At 38.5% G+C, this 18,201-nt stretch overlaps 1 protein-coding gene across 1 annotated transcript in view; it reads right to left on the bottom strand.

Annotated features, from left to right (window-relative positions):
- Positions 1 to 18,201, bottom strand: part of PCCA (propionyl-CoA carboxylase subunit alpha) — a 275,482-nt gene that overhangs the window by 42,725 nt on the left and 214,556 nt on the right. Inside the window, exon 21 of the mRNA XM_082277691.1 lies at positions 16,215 to 16,268. Within this exon, the coding sequence (XP_082133817.1) occupies positions 16,215 to 16,268 (54 nt within the window). The remainder of the gene's footprint in view (positions 1 to 16,214; positions 16,269 to 18,201) is intronic.

Raw genomic sequence — 18,201 nt, 5'->3', positions numbered from 1 at the left:
AACAAAACCACTGCCCACAGAATCATGGGTAGCTGTAATATCTGTTAATGCTGGGCCATTTCATGAAACAGTGCTCACATTGCACTGACAGATCATGGTACACCAACTCTCCAGAGCAAAAACTGAAAGTCCTCGCCTCACCTGTGCCCATGTTCAATTTGTCTCTTTCTCTGGTTTCAGCTTCCTGATGTAAAAGTACAGGGATGGAGCCTGTGAAAACATCTCAGACAAATCTCTATCCCCCTTCCCCACTGAAGCTGCAGCAGTGAATAGGCTATGAACTTAGTTGCTGCCTTTTTTCCTCACATCATCATTGGCTGGTCTAATAAAAGATGCTGGTTTTCCCTGTGAAACTTGCCTCAGCAGTTTATACCAGTTGTTTTCCTTTCAGAAAGTCTTGCTTTTAATATCTACTGATATTATACAAGGAAATCACACGGAAAATATGTATATTAGCTCTTTAAACACACCTTTTTCCCCACAGGAAAAGGCCAGTGGTCTAGCACATTAACCTCCTTCATAGAACAATGCACATTGCCTCTCACAGGGAAGAACAGAAATCTTGTTCTCTTCCAGGAGAACACTGCTTTCTCTCTGACCCTATGATGCAGTATCCTTCTCTTCCCCAGTGGAGTTTTTTCCTCAATGGCCTCTCAGACCTGCTTGTAGCTGGCTCACACACTCCTGAAAAATCACTCCTTAAGAGAATAACTCACCTCCCTTTAAGCACCTGCTTGAGTAATTTCAGGAAATTTGTTCCTGACTCAGGCTAATCCTCCCTGGCTAGTCATCTTCCCTTTCCTTCCCAATTCACTGTTATCCTTTAATTGTTGATTTGATCTCTCATGTTCCAAGTCATCAGGGCTCCTTCCTCACTCCTGCACAGAACCGGTTCAGCAGGAATCCCTAAGACGGTTAACATCTGATCAGCCTCACTTTATGAGGAAACCTCATTTCAAGATGAAACCAAAGGCAGTAGTTTTGGCTTAGAAAAGACAAGGTTTTATTCTTCTTTTATCAAGGTACAAAATTGAAGAATTTATTGCTGCCAGTATAACCTGAAAGTTATTCAGCATTTTTACCCCTTTGCCCTCATTTAACCATAGACATGAAACTTGTTGGGGAATGGAAGTAAGAAAAATGTAGAGTAGCTGCATTTTCTTTAACCTTTCTTCTGGAACTCAGACAAAATTACCATGTGATGAATGGCCATTTGTGCCACAGATGTTAATGCAATACTAAACGAGACAAAAATCACCAATGCAGTTTGCAAGGCTCCCTGTGATGTACGGTCATCAGGCAACACAGACTGGCACAAACCTAAACTGGTTTTGCATATGCAACCAATACATGTTTCAATTATTCATGTCAGTGTTCTCATCACACACAGTTGGGTTAATTGAATGCAACCATGACCACATTCCACCAACCTTTATGAAAAATATAAATGGTCTCTGAAGGAAGTACTAGCAACATACAAAGGAAACATTTGAGATGAGTTCACAGATAATTTTACAATTTTTACTTGCAAGGTAGAGTACCTGTTACTGGCAGAACATAGGGAGAGGCCATCCAGCATATTAAAAAGAACAGTTTAAGCCATCATTTGGCTCAAGTCACAGCACATTCCAAGAACCCCATAAACAAAGACATGTGCAATGTTAACTTTCTCTTTTATGCTGACAGCTTTTTTCTCCCATATAATGACCTTCCTGCACAGTGTGTGTTACCATAAAAAGAAACAGAGCCCAGTAAAATTAGAGGAACTGCTTAATATCAAAACGTTTTATCTGAGGAAGACACCACTGCCAGTGTAAATATAAAAAGCACAAGAATTAAAAAGTATTTGTTTTGTTGTCTCTTCTTTAAGTTTAGATTGTTCAAACAAACCTAGCTCGAGTTTTCAGTTACTCTGCACTAGATGGTCCTCCCAAAGGCTGAAACAGTACTCCAGAGAATGTGAACTTGGCTCCAATTTCAGACAATTTTCATCTTCTTTTTCTGACAAAAAGTATTTGAATGCTTTGTCTGTAGCCAAGAATTTGGATATGAAAGGCACACCAGTAAACAAGTCACCAAAACGGGCCACCACTACACAGACTGTAGTGCATGCTTGTTTTGGAAAAAAACCTCTTCTGGCCCAAAGGACACTGTTGTATTTTACAAGCAGAGTGATAATGTGAAATTTTAGTTTGATTTTATCTCTCTCATCTAAGTATAAAGAAAAACTACATGCATTTTTGATAGCCTACGTTTGCTATTTTGTTTGTACAAAGAGAAGTGAAAAGGAAGAGAACATAAGAACCTCACAGCTAGTTGGCTTGGTAAAATGCTGCACCAAAGCAAATTACTTTTTTACAGTTTTATTTGAACTACTACAGAGAAACCAACAACCCTTATTCATAGCATTCATCTTTCTATCAGCATTCCCAGAATGAAAATTGAAACTTTAAGAATGTTATTGCTTTGTACCAAATGTTCACTAGCTTCTACCATGGCAACTAGCCCACAAAACCCTAGCAAGGCTAATCACAGCTCCCAAAGGTTTATTATCTTTTGTATCAGGGAGGCATTCAAATGCACTAGGCTGCCTGGCAGCTAAGGCAGATATTGTCCTCACCCAAAAGAATTTTAATTTTAGCCTTGTACATTTGGTGAAAATACATTTCTGCAAGTCAGAGAACACACCAACCAAAAGCTCACACCAGCTCCAGTGTGGAGCTTCTTGCTCCACAAAGAAGCACATACGAGAACTGAGCAATAGCCCAGCAATGCCAGGGAGACTTCACTAAGTACATCAGTAAAGTCTCCCTAAGCTGGCCAGAAACCCAAGGGAAGGAAATGAGAGTGATTATGTACAGCTGAGCAAGCACAGTGCAGAGACTCCTAAATCAGTGATATGGTGTTCACTGCTGGTGTTCTGTGGTAAAAATGTTTACCATCTGTGTTACTCTCTCTTTGCTATGGACACTAATGGAGCCTTCAAACATAAAAGCATGGGGGTGGGGAACAAAAGCCCGATGAAGCCAAAGTACTTCAAAATCACTTTTAGTTGTATTATTACATAAGGAAATTCTGACACTAAATGAAAAATGGATCGAAACCAAAACACAAGCAGTTCCAGGCTGAGCTCAGGAGGACTGCATGGCACTGGCTTACTCTGCCCTGAAGGTCTAGTTCTGAGCTATCAGGCACAGACAAATCCTTCAGGTACTGAGAGGTGACTCTAGTTTGGACACGAGAGAGCAATGTATACTCCAAAAACTGCTAAGGCTTTGTTAGGGCTACACTGAGCATGCCTGTGGCAGTGAGTTCCCTAGGAAGCAACTGTGTTTGTACAAAGGTTTTCTGCAGGGGAACTTCTCTGCTGCTGTCTCCTGCTGTTGAGAAGCCACAATGGCCTGGAGAGTATTACAGTCTGTAGTGAAGCCAAAAACTAATATATGCCATTCAGTTTGCACTCTGTACATAAAACCAAGCATCTGACTTGCTCATGCTAGACATCTCACACGGTCATACATGAAAATTGGTGGAAATCACAGTCTTCAGCCTGACTTCCATCTCAAATGCTTTTTTACTCTGCTCATCAAAATTTATATAAGGAAAGTGAATTCCCACAACCTGATATCTCCACTACAACCTCAAGTAGTTGCCTTAATACATCTCATAGTCTCTCCCTCCCTCACTACCCAGAACGACACTGCAGGGAATCTATGGTAACAGGAGTCTGCCCTGCTTCCTTCAAGCCCAAGGAAGTCAGCTTGGCTCAGACTCCCCTACCTCCACTCAACAGCTAGCTATTGGGATGCCTATTCTCCACCCCCAGCACATCCAAATTCTTTGGCAGCAGTGCCCAGTTTCAACAGAGTTGTCAGTAATTTGAGGCTAACTACTCAACCCAGCACATGCACACAAGCTGCACAAACAACACAGGCTCATCTGTCAGTGAGAATAATCCTTTTTCAGATGAGGTGTTTCAGGCAAATTGTTACATCTCTCATGTTACTGATGCCAGCTCAAATATAATTCTAGCAGAATGGACTTTGTGAACCACAAACCAAGCCAGCAAGAAGAAAATCAGAAGTACAATAGCAGTTTGTTTTCTCTACAGCTAGAGGGGCCTCCCAGCAGCCTCATGCTGCTGAAAATGGTTTTGGAACCAATTGGCACCAACTACCACATGACCAGAACTGAAACACCACATGGCTTCGAAAAATGCTTCAAGAACTGGCACAAAGGTGGAGGAGCTTCTGCAGTGCTGACAGACACCTGAAAAGAATACAAATGGATCGGTCTTGGACTCAAAACTCACCACTGCTAATGCAGGGTCTCAGCAGATGAACCACTCAGGGTGGATCATTCAGTGACGGGCTTTTGAAAACTCCACCTGAATATAATCCCATTAGAGCATTCTGCTACATACCTATGTCTCCACCACAAGTGTTCAGTCTTTTTCAGATTAGAAATGCAGCTTCTGACCACTCCTCAACTGGATACTTCTCAGTGCTAATTTGCTTCACAATTTTGCAAAAGTTGTATTTTGCTTTACAGAACACCTGAGTACAGTTTGTGCCTCACAAAAGCCACCATTTGATACCAAAAACATTGTTCTTGGTCAATATGTCAAAATCAGGCTGTGGAACAAATGTCTGTCAGAATGTAGCTGGGATCTTCTTAATGCAGTGTCCAGATCTGGCTTAGGTACAGCGAGCACATTGGGTTGTTCTGCTTGCTGAGTATTTGTTAAATACTAACAGTGGGCTTGGAACTTGCAAGGCTAAGGGAGGGCTTCCCTGCAGCTCTTTTATAACTAAAACACCAACCTAGGGAGGAAAAAAACCCCCAAAACAACATAAAATCCTCACAAAAAAACAAGGAACGCCCAAAGACTTGTAACAGAACACTAATGTAAGTATTTTAAAACTCAAACATCTTTGTTGTTCCTCAAAGAAAGGCTGACGTCAAAGAAAGCAGTAAGTGAAAATTGCTTCTGAGGGCATGTCAAGAGAAGTCACTCTAAGGCAGGGAGGAGAAGGAGTTAGAGTGGAAACACAGGACATAACCACAGCTTTCCTACCCACGGGGCTTTTTGGCCTCGACTGAATTCCTGTGGCCCACTCAGCACTGTTCTGTCATATACACTGAAGTCTTTGGCACAGGGGCAGTTTGTTTTCAGTGTCCTTACAATAGCGTGGGCCCTTCCTTTTCATGCACATTGCCCTGACCTCCCTTTTCTCTCTCCCTCCCCCCAGTCAAACAGCATTAGATGCAGGAAGAACCTTGTTGTGGTTCTGCTGCTCATAACACAATTTGCTATGTGAATACTTCCTGTGCACCCTGCCAACATGGCACCTCTCCAAGACGTAAGACTGGTGTTTGGGAGATGGTCACACAAAGCAGGATACTTCCTACTACCACCGCTCTGTCCTTCACCTTCCTTTGCCTTGCGGTGGGCAAGGACTATAAATATCAAATAGCATGAATGAAATGAAGATGGAGACTGCCTGCTTGTACCAGGCGAGTGCTTGCAGCAGCACAGATTGCTGTCCTTCAGATAAGCAGGGATGCACAGAATCTCTTTTAAAACATCATCCACATAATTTTCAACGTACTTTACACAGAAGAGAATTTACATGAAACTTTAGTTTCATAAAAAAGTGAAATAAACTCTGTGTTCCTGCATGATAAATTCCTCTGTTATTTGCAGAGTGCTTTAAATGAACACTGGGAAAAATTTTAAGTGCTTCAAAATAGAGATTTTACATGCTATGAAGAAAATTAATAAACAAAGGAACAACTTTCATGTTACAAGAGTCCCTGACATTCCCCATCTATAGTACTTATATGACAACTCCAGTAGCTATATGACTTGCTGATGTATAGCAATTTTTCTAAAGTTTATTCTTCTCCTAAATGCTGCTTAGAGAAAGACATGAAAGTTGATGTCAGATTAATACTATTATCTCTTTTCTCAACCCATTTATCTTTCTAGAGAAAAAAAAAACAAACTCCAAAATACAAGTATGTCTAAAAGAATTTGACACAGGAAATACACAAGAGAAGCAATTTGAGAAAAGATGGAGCAGATAAATAATGCAGAAGAAACAAAGAAAGGATAACTAGAAAGAGGAAATAAAATATCAGGAAAAAAGATTTGACATGGCATACAGCAAAGTAACATAAGGCTTTAGTGATGAAGGCACTAACTTCAAGTAGAAGGCAATAAATTCTATCAAATGAGACAACACAGAAGTAGACCATTTTAAAGACAGCATGGTTGAACATACATTCTGGAGTTCATGAAAGCATGCAGAAAGAGGAACTGAAACCAGTTTTAGTTAAGAGACAAATACAGTCTCAGCTGTGGGAACAAAAAAATACGAAATCCACATAAAAGTCAACTGAGCACACGACAACAGCACTTAGAGCCCCACACTGATTTCTGACCTGCTTCAAAGAACCATGCAGTGTGTTAAGTTTGACCTCTGACATGGTCTGAGAGTTGGTCTTTCCCTCAGTGATGGTCCTTGCAGTAGAGCTCAGAGTCAGGCAAAATGCAGTGAAATAGAACAGTCAAAAAATGAGAGTTATTCCATCAGTTTGCAGATTTAATTTACATCCTACTGCTCACTCATCTTTTGTCACATATTCTGTTGTTTTAACAATGGGAACACAAAATTCACTAAGTAATCTCTTTATTTGAACCGAGGCTATAACCCACAGTAATTATGAGCAGTGTGTAGCAATATTTTCACTATTTAGGACAGGAAGTGAAAAATACCAAACACATCTAAAATTGCATTAGGGATTTGTGCAGACAGAAGGTAATTACACAAAGTGGACTTTGGCCAAGACTCTCAGAATATGAAGCAATCTCAGAACCTTGTGGAAATTACCTTGGGATCTTTAATGATAAGTGGGCTATATCTTTGCTTAAATTGTCCTAAAAAGCATGGCTTCTCTGACAGCATATTGCTACAGAGTGACAGGACCATGGTATTCCAGAATTAGATGGCATGTCCAACAGTACAGCACACAAGTGGAAAACCAAAAACAAACAAACAAAAAAAAAAAAAAACCCAAAGCACAGTCATTTAAAAAACAGACCACAAGAAGACATCTCAAGTGTTTCACATGCACAGAATTACTTGCTTCCCCCTCTAATTTATTTCAGATTAGTAAGAGATCCCTTATTTTAGGTCAGTGTTATGACAATGGAAGTATGCCAACTTAACCTTCATTTTCTTAATTAGCATTTAACAAGAAGCTTGTCCTCCTCTAGAAATATTCCCTTCCATAAGGAAGAATAACCTTGAACAGAAGACAAAGCTAAGCCAAGGAGAAGAGAAAAATGAAATGGAAGCTCCAAATATATTTACATGTCTTTAAAATATATTTATTTACGTACCCTTAAAATGTAAATAAAATAGATGTCAGTAAAAAATTACTTCATCTTCCAGAAACAAGCAAAACACTGTATCTGTATTCATAACTACTCTGGGGAAAACCAACCACCAAAAAAGTCCCTCTTTTACACATGCTCCCTACCATGGACCATGTGCTTATGTAACTCATTGTTTATCTAGTCTGGAGACAAAAATGCTATGAAAAAGCAATCACAAGGCAGATGGCTGGTTTCACTAATCTGACCCTATTTGTTCCAAGTAAATCTAGTCTACAACAGTGATGCCCCAAATAATCCATCATTCCTGTAATACTTAGATTTGCATATTTAGGTTAGAAATGCCTGGCATTGCTGGATTAAGATTTTCCCCCAGTAAAACAATGCTTTGTCATAAATTCTCCCCCAGAGACCGTGCAGATTCTTAAACCAGACATGTTCAAACACAGAAAAGCTGAGTGAAAGCACACTCACAAAACATTCTCACCAAAGCTCACCTCTATAGGTGCAATGCCTTTTACCCTGCTTAAACCTGACTGTATAGAGTGACAAATGCAGAGATTCTCTCTGTAGCCGCCCCCATGATAACAGATGACAAGATGCAGCACAAGCTTCATCTCTTGCTAATTAAACGAATCAATTAAGAGACTATTGTTGCAACTGTGTAACTGCTGTTCTATAGTGGCAATAACAACCCCACGGGGAGGTCTTTTACTACATTAAAATGCTGTCCTCCACAACTCCATTTGATATTATTAGAAACAGTTATTTGCGTCTTGCTGTCATATTAGTAGCAAAGGCAAATTATGGAAATATGCAGACCAGAATGGTCCCAGTATGAGATCAGGTTTGGTTTTCAACCTCCAAGGGAACAATTGCTGAAATTCCAAAGTTCCCTAAAGTTCTTTAATGGAACTGATAAATCTATCAGCACAGCATCCATTTAGATTCTAGGTAAGGGTCACATATTTGCATACGTTCCTGCTAAGCTGATACAATTCAACTAGATAAATTATCATATTAAGTTTACCCTCCTGAGTTAAACTGATGGAGTTCAAAATTGTTTTCGATGGTTGTCATTAATCGCTGTTACATCCTAAATGCTCACTTTGAAATCTAATTGTGCTGGTGTACCAAGGGTCATATTAATAGCATTTTTAATGTTAAATCTTTGTAAAACATGCTTATTTTACTGATATTACCACTGAAGCCTAGAAGACTAATGAGAAACAAAGTATATTTATTATCAATAAAAACTTCATTTAAAATTTATATTCAGAGACTTAAATTAGCTTTACTAACTTCATCATGCCTGCATTAAGATTCCTGGTTTAGCTTCAAAGTCATATAAACTAATACCTCCTAAACAGTTCTTGGGTATATGCCAAAGTTGCAGACATCAAAAGGCTGTTTAAAAACATAGGCTACATATATGTTTAGTACATGGCAGTAAACATCTTCATAAGAAAATGCTCATCTTCACTATGAGGTAACAATCTTGATACAGCTTTAAAAAACCCACCAACACTTCTTTGGCCAAATGAAGCAATTAATAATTATTTCAGCGGTAAATCATAGTCTACCAAAGTAAATCACTTGAGTTACACCTTTGGGTAAGCTGTCCACTTGTGTTCCAAGTAACAGGCTAGCCAACCAAGTTCAGTGCTTGTCCTTAAAGTGTTACTGAGCTCAGGAAGAAAGAAACTTGTCAAATGAAGTATGAAAAACCAAAAATCCTAGTTTTTCCGTTTGCTTATTTCTGAGGGATGAGTGGTCTCTATTATAAACAAAGACCACTATACTACAGAGAGCACACACACTACAGAATCCACCAACATCAAGCATATTCATGGAAATCCTGACCTATTTGTGATGTTACCTTTTTTTTTTTTTTTGCAAATTAAAACTCTAATTGAAAACAGAAGAAGAAAAAATGAATATGTAAAAAGCAAAACATTGGAATTTAAATGCAATAGCCTACTTCCATCCTGTTTTTGTAAGAAAGCAATGTTTGCAATGCAGATTTCTGCCTCTCAATCCCCATTCCCAACTCCTTATCCCATTTGCACCCACATACACTATTTAAATTGCTGAACAATTTCAGCCAAAATTATTCAAAGAAAAGGTAAGTCCACCTACCTACATGTTTTCACAAGTCTTCTGAAGAGCACTGGCTGTGTTACAGAAACAAGAACAAAATCCATAGACCATTTGAGGGAAATTTGGCAGCACCCAATTAGGTATCCAACAAGCACCTATGCATCTTCAGCTTCACCTTAGCACCACCACCTCTTGCTCAAGGAGATCTCAGGCAAAGACTACGAGAAGTTGTTCTGTGGAAACTTGTGGCACTTCTGGTTTCTTTTAATTCACAGGAACAGAATTCAGAAAGATCTCCAAGCACTCTCTTATTTCTCTTTCCAAAGAAATCTTGAGCAAGATTTCCAAAGTAATCTGATTATTTTGATTTTAGGGATGTGGCTTTTGGTAACACCAGTATTTCTAAATCTCTCAGGTGTTTTTGAGTTTGTCCCCAGTGGACAGTTTTAATATATTCACTATACCTTCTGCTTTAAAACATGCAAATAATATATAAGACAATTGAAATGTGAACAGCATATGTAGCTGTGTGACTGCACCTGATCATTCACACCTCATGAACTGGAACAATTCTCACTGCCGAGCCCTAATGATGGTTGCTGCTTTCACAAGTGAAATCCTTGTTGTGTGAGTTACCCACTTTCCACAGAATACCGAAGCACCTTGCTGCCAGTCTCAGGATTCTCATCATCCACGTTCAAAAGAGACTTGAACGAAGTTATTGTTTTCAGAAACAATTGCATGTTTTTTCACCTTTTGCACTACTGAAATACCACTGGTGATAGCTCTACTACTAGAAGCACTGTGGTTCACAGTGCCTGTGAAAATGGATGAAAAGAAAAAAAACCCTATACAACAGTACAATTCCCTTTATATCAGCAGGGACCCTAATCTTAAGGCTTGAGAATAGGAAGAGTAAAAAAACCATTTTTAAAAAGACATTAGCTCGCAAAATAAACACCTACTGGCCTACATTTATTTTCTTGTGGTTAGTACTCTACGTATTCCAATAAATACCACCTTTGTAACCTCTGCAGGTCCAAACCAATGTCTGAAAGTCTGCATAAATCTTCAGTATCTAATTTCAGAAGTGTCGCATATAGAAAGAAAAGCATAAAGAAAGAAAAGAACTTGTTAAGAACTGCAACAATTTCTAAGGGTGAAAGAAGCAGGTTGTTAAACATTTGCCATTGTGAGCTGAATCAGACTCATACAGTCAAAGCTTTATAAGAACACAGGGAGAAGGAAAAAAGAAGGAGGAAGCTGTCTGCTGATGAGATTATAGACAGACTGCAGGGTTTCAGCACAATTTATAAGCCTCAGTAATGGGACAAAAAGCTGGAAGTTTGCTCTTGAAGCAAAAGCAGATAAGCCATGGCAAGAGGGAGCAGAAGGGAGAATCAGCAGTGAGAAAAGTTAGTATACTGGCCTGTAGCTCCTAAGATTAGTTTAGATCTACAATTGAAGAAAATACAGTAAGACAGGAGGCAAAGGCAAAGATTTTAGGAATGCTTTTCTATAAAGCTCTCCATTTCTGACTGCCATGAACAGGATACAGAACTAATAACCCTGACTGTGTATGGAATATTCCTTTGCCAATCTATCTGGAAGTAGCTAAAGCCCAAAACTCATTAATACCAACTGTGATTACTAATGCACTATATGCAAATATATGCCAGCTATGCTAAAAAGAATGGCCAGGGCTTGACAGAGACTTGTTTTCCTAAATCCAGTATTCTCAGCCTGGAATTTGCAGATCTGGTTGCAGTGGTGGGTCTCAGGACTATTTTAAATGGGTCTGCAAAAATGCTGAAGAAAAGGATGTGTAGTATCAACAGGCTAATAGTAATCATAAGAGAGCATAAGCTACCACAGCAAAACTTCAAATATTTTGTAAATCAAAGGTGGCAAAAAGTACTCCATTGGTGATCAGACTGAAGCAATGGAAAATCCTCCAGTGAGATGGATGAACCAAGAAAACAGTGCTAGGTAACTCAGAAAGCACCTAAAGATGGCTTGACTCTTAAGCCAGAGTAATTCTAACCTGCTCCATGTGGGTTCCTATATCGTGTTCCCCTATATTGTTAAGTAATATACTGAGCAGTATGTCATGTGTACCTTCTTTCATCATTCCTCAGAGGAAAAAAAAAAACCTGTTTATGTTTCTGCTGTGATGTTAGAGAAGATCAAAGAAACAGCATAAATTATGAGCAGAGGGTAGGGACCATCTCTTTTGAGGAAAGTGATCCACTGGGTCAGCAGAGCATCACTGTCAAGCATGGCCTGCAGCCCAAAGCTGACAATGACTTTACAGACGTGATGGAGCCAGGCTGCTCATTACCTGGACATACACAACTTCTTTATTTCAAATTCCACACACAGTCTAGAATACGTTTAATGCTTGCACAATAATCTGCAGTTCTCTATATACTTGCAGCTTTCTTAGCGTTAAAGGCTGCCTGCCCAGACGTATTTCATTGCTGAAGTCCAGCTGAGAGGCCTGAATAACCAACAAATGACTGGGGCCAGCAGTGGGCCAGCCAAAAACATTCCTCTCACGTAAGAGAACAGAAGGTGGAACGAAAAGACAAAAGACACAACAGAAACTGGAGGGTAATTAGAAAGACAGGAATGAAGGGTGGACTTTGGTCCTCTGAGCACTCAAACACCCAGTTTTTTGAATTGCAGAGGCTGAAGCAGAAGCTCTGCACCTAGATCTTAGTGTTTTTCTATAGATTTTATGAATCTATTTCATATGATCTTTACATCTAGAGAGCAAGTCCTGTGAGGAGCAGCTGAAGGAGCTGGGCTTGTTTAGCCTGGACAAAGGGAGGCTCAGGGTAGACTTTCTCACTCTCTACAAATGCTTTAAAGGAGGTTGTAGCCAAGTGGGGATTGGTCTCTTCTCTCAGGTAATGACTGATGAGAGGAAACTCCCTCAAGCTGCACCAGGGGATGTTTAGATTGGATATTTGGAAAAATTTCTTCATGGAAAAGGCTGTCAAACATTGAACAGGCTGCCCAGGAAAGTGGTGCAGCCACTGTCTCTGAAGGTATTTAAAAGACACGTAGATGAGGCACCTGGGGACATGGTTTAGTGGTGGATTTGACAATGCTGGGTTAACGGTTGGAACTGATCATCTTGGAGGTCTTTTTACAATCTAAACAATTCTGTGATTCTACGTTTTTGACAAACCTACTTCTGTGAGCTCCCTACACACAGGAGACAGCCCATAAATTACTGCTCCCTTATTTCCTGCACTCTTGCTTTTGGGCACAGTTTTGGACATTAATCTGAATCACGTACTAGCTTGTTTCCTTTTTCTTTGTACAATATATAGCACAACCAGATTACTTGTTGTTATGGTAATGCTATTAATAAATACACTATCTGAATAAATCTAGCATGAAGTGGCAAAATAGCAGGACTCCATCAGCACACCACATCTAGTGACATTCATCAGAGGGGACAAGTGAGTAAAAGCTCATGTAAAATCTCAATTACAGCCATAACCCAGGACCTCCTCTGCAATAATTTAATGAGGACTCAAAATGCTATCCTCACAAGAAAATTAAACCAAACCAGTGCAATTTCCCATTCAATAACTATTTCTTACAGCTACAAGTTGCTTGCTCCTCAGGCAGAAACATCCTCATATATCTTCCAAAAGCTAAGTCCCTATCGTATCTAAGACTCACAACCTTCTATCAAAAAAACAACTTGGAGAAAATAAGCTATCTAATGCCACTACAGTTTGGAGTGAAGAGACATGCTCAAGTAGCAATTAATTCCTACTCATGATCAGAAACAAACAAAAACATTATTACTAATCCATGCAGACCCCCAAGTGATGCTAACAGTAGGCACTCAAAGCTATGATATCACTGGAGAAAGCAACATGATTTTTCCTTTTCTCCTCTAAAACAACAGAAATATGCTGCTACACTAACAGAAACATTCATCTTACTGTCCAGATGTTTACCATATGTTATGAAGCAAAATTCATATTATACTGTTGTCTTTCATCTGCAATGCAGTCTTCTCTGTCCTCCACCTAACTGGAACAGCCAGGATATTTCTAATAGAGAAGCACAGCTTTCACTTCCCCTCAGAGTGTCAGCTGCCTTCCTGAAGCAGGGACTTGTGTTTTGTCAAAATCCAGAAGCAGAGTTGTTTCTACCACCCGATGTCAAAAAATCAAGTGAAGCCATTTACTGAAGCTGATGCTTTCCTGACAAGCCAGGCAAGCTGTGCTCCTTACAAGCTCATTCTAAAAATACACTCTGCTGGACAGGTCAGTGGTCTGTACACTCCAGAGCATCGTGCTGGCTGGTACCACTGGAGTGCCATCAACATTTGCCCTGACCAAAATGAACACAGAATGCTTAGAGTTATTCTTTATGTTTTCTACTAAAAAAAAAAGGAGCGGAGAAGTAACTTTGCAAGCTGTTTATTATGTTGATAACAATACATAATAATAATAAGAATAATAATAATGAGCAATCAAGACTCTTTTGCTGCTAAATATTCCCTTCAAACACTTCCTAAGTCAACTGCAGTTAGCAAGGGTTTAATAAGAGATACGTAATGGTGAATGTAATTCTAGGGCCTTCATTAAGGTAACATATTCTTTGTTTGAACATTTACATTTGTGTATGTGCACATGTACACACTACAGACTGTGTATCTATATGTGCAGCAATCTGTAGTGGATATCACTGTATATTCCCCCCCACTACCTAAACTGAATATATTAATCTTAAATCAGAAGAGTACAAGGATGTTAAATGAGCAAAGGACAAATGAAACAGCAGGATTTAGGGGAAAGGAAGACAGCAGGCTGGAGGAACTGAGCACAGGTACATACTCTGCCTTGGATTCTATGGGAAAACTGTTATTGGAGCAAACCCTGGGAAGCAGACTTCATTACTGTTTCTCTACCCTGATTGCTGAAGTTCTCTCTCTGGGTTTGATCAGCAAGATGTGCATAATTTATATTAAATAAAAAAATTTCAGAGAGCATACTAAAGGCTTTTCTCTTCAGTCCTCCTGAGAATTTTAGTTGTAATCACATACTTGATTTCCCCAAATAACTAGGATTCAATAAACACACATGAGTTAGTCAGTAAGATCTAACATATATTACAATCCAGTAGCTGTTTCATCACCATTTTTTTTAAAGCTAAAAGCACTTCAATTCTCTTCCCTCTTTTATAATCTCTTCCTGGTCTGTAAGTGAGATTTTGGGCCACTTCTAAGAAATGAATACAAAATATTTTCATATCTAATTTGAACAGCAGGTTTAACATTTTATGTCACAAAATACACAATCAGAATTTTCCCTGCTACAGCACCCACTTACAGAGAAATCAATTAAAATCTAGTCAGATTATCAAGCTGCATTTGTGTTTATATCTTATCTACTTGGAGTAATTATTTTCTCACACAAAGACTACCCAATCAACCACCTAGCAGCAATCTCACATACACAGGTTGCAACTCCAGAGCAGAAGCACCATCATAAATACAATAGTGCAGAACAAAACTTCATTTTTATGTCTTTAGGTTACTGCTACTCTGCTTGTAACTAAGACAAATAAATAAATACGCGTACAGAGAGATGTATCTACAGAAGTAAAAAATATGAAGGGTACTTTTCATTTCTAAAAACAAACATGTAAGGAAAAAACATAAATGCAAGGTATTCTTGTTAAGTTTACCCTTAGCGTGTTAGACCTTGAAAACAATGGCTTCATAGGACTTGCAGCAGAACTAATCGCAAGTAAGTAGAATGAAAGCATGATCATATGCAATCCTAATCCACTTGTGTCCAAAACAAATAGTGCACAAAGATGTTAGGACTAAATTCTACATGGAATGTTTCATTCTTAGGCTTTTCACTGCTAACATCACTACAGTGAAACCTGTGGGCAGCAAGCAGGACAACTTACTTTAGAGGATCCTTCAATTTTCTTTCATTTTCAGAACTATTTTTAGACACATATGGAACTTCAAAAAATTCAATGACTGCATTTTAATCATGCAAATCACAGAACTGGAGGTTGCTTCAATCACGTGTATGTTTATAAGCATCCATAACCAAACACAAAACTTGTATATTATACATGGCTGCTCCAAAGGATAATTTTATTCAGTAAATTCTGTCTAATGGTAAAAAATCTTATTAGGATTTTAGGCATACTTCTTTCCAGCAAACAAAATCTGAGAGAACTACAGAGCTACCAAATCTGGTTAGAATGAGAAAAGAACAGAACACTTTGCATTACTAAATAGTCTTTTCCTAAGACAGTTACTGACCCACTCTGGGATATAGGGGTATGTAATACAGTGAAGCAATAGAGATCAGAAAGCTGATGTGGTGAAGAAGAGTGGGATTGATCCTGATGTTTATCAAACCTCAGTATATTGCAATAAGCTTACAACTCTACAACCAGCTAGCTACCTTAAAATCCCTTCTAAATGAAATAGATGCAGACTTGAATCAACAGAAAGGTAGAACACAGGTACTGTGCCTTGGAAGTTAGCTTCAGTTGGCCTACATTCACCTGTTACACTCAGAATATTTACACATAATACTGACCCCCATATCTACAAGTGTAAATATACTAAAAGTGTAATTTACCTACTTTCTGTTTACATTATATTCTTCTACCAACTTAATTCTTTGCAATACAGTTATTACATGCTTACCACTGTGCCTAGAAACTGAATGCTTGTCTCTCCAGAGGCATTCCGAGAAATCCGCTGAAAAACACAAATGTAAGAATTGATTAAAGCAACTCAAAATTTGTAACCATTCCATTTGCTTTGTCACATCACTGTAAAGTAATCAAAAACAATTGAATACATAAATCTATACATAAAACAGATAAAATAAATTCCTTCAACAGAAGTACTAGAAGTCTAAATTATACTTCATCTCAGATTTTGGTTTTAGTTCAGTCAATTCAATAAAATTTATTTTTGAAGGACAATGAAGGCAAATATGGCCAAGTACAACACAGAGCAACCTTGTGCTCGAATGTCATGAATAATGAGGCTTCTGCCATCTCTGTGATTCTGTATTCCTGTTACTCACATTAAATATTATCTTCATTCTCTCCTAATGAGAGACATTTTAATCTCTTTTTAAAATGCAAACCTCCAATGATGCTGCTTTGAGAACAGAAAAAAAAATGACCTTATGAAATGTCTGGTCACCTACTGTGGTTCAGGAGTTGATTGAAGTTATTAAACAGTCTTCAAATACTACATTGTCAGTAAGCCGCAAGACAATGTAAGAGAAAATACATTACTGGTTTCACACAGTATTAAACATAACTTAAATATGCGAAACATATCAAGAATTCTTTCTTCCTGTGAATTGTTTTCTCCTTCAATGTAAAAAGTTTTTTCTCACATTTAATTCCTACTGTTTAAACTATGGCCCACATCGGTCCCGAGTAATGGAACACCGCCCTGATTTTACACAATGCCAAGTGTACATAAAAGTACTAAAGCACAGATCTGAGAAGATGACTATTATTGCAAAGAACTGCACAGAAATCTTCAGCATTTTAAAGACAAAAAATCCTAAGAATGGGGCTGCAAATAATCTTGAGAGATCTTCTAGCCTAAGACTCCTAATACAATCAAAGCACACCAGTGTCACTCCCAAATGATGTGTTTCTAACTCATTCTCAAAATCTTTCAATTGCAAAAATTTCACAGTCTCCCCAAGCAATTTATCCCAGTGTTCTGCATCTTTACAATTAGGAAGTTTTTTCCTAGTATTTGATTTAAATAACCCTTACTTCAACTTTATTACACATATTAATTCTCCTCTTTTTCATTACACACAGGAAACACAGATTATTCCCTTCCTTTCTACAGCTACCTACAGGTATACGAAGAGCCCTTATCATGGCTCCCCTAAGTCTTGTCTTCTCTAGACCAAGTGAGAAAGTGCTACACCAACAATAGCTAGATATCCTCCAAAACAATTTTAATAGCAATAAATTAAATCCTGGTCCCTTTTCACTAATGGTGCATGTTCCTCGGCTACACTTTATGAAGTAATAATTACTACAGCCCAAACATGCTTATTTTTTGACTTAACAGGTCACACACTGACATTGCAATCTGTACAATCATATGAAAACAAAGGGTGATGTGCCAGAGCCTGACATATTTCAACAATAATGATTAATGGAATGGAAAATATGGGAAATAAAATTTCATACAAAACCTGACGTTTACTTTTATAAAGGAAACAGGAATATACACTTTTCCCACAGTCTAGGATAAACACAATCAGGTTTTGGAAACCACAAAGAAGAACAAAGTACCGGCTGCCTACAATGAATGAACCGCATGCCAAAACAAACAAGTCCCAACCACTTGATAAGCTGTCAGAAAATGGCAAGCCGAAAAAAATTAAAGGATTTAATTTCTTTTTTTCCTGGAATGCCCTCCACCCTCGTTAGAGTTCTGTCACTTATTGTGCTACCCTTTTGTCTGCTTTCAAGGGTCATTAGAGACCTTTTCATGTCCTAATAAAAATTCCGTTTTTTTGGCTAATCTCCCTGTCACACAGAAAAACACAACTTAAAAAACAAAACAAAACGAAAAATAGAGCCCTTTTGTCACTTTCTTTAAAGGCTTTCAGAGTAAAGGCAGGTATCTTGACAACTTGACT

This window comes from Coloeus monedula (genome assembly GCF_965178545.1).
Source record: "Coloeus monedula genome assembly, chromosome: 3".
Lineage (NCBI taxonomy): Eukaryota > Metazoa > Chordata > Aves > Passeriformes > Corvidae > Coloeus > Coloeus monedula.
Note: the sequence above shows the minus strand (reverse complement) of the source record. Positions and strands in the feature narration are given on the sequence as shown.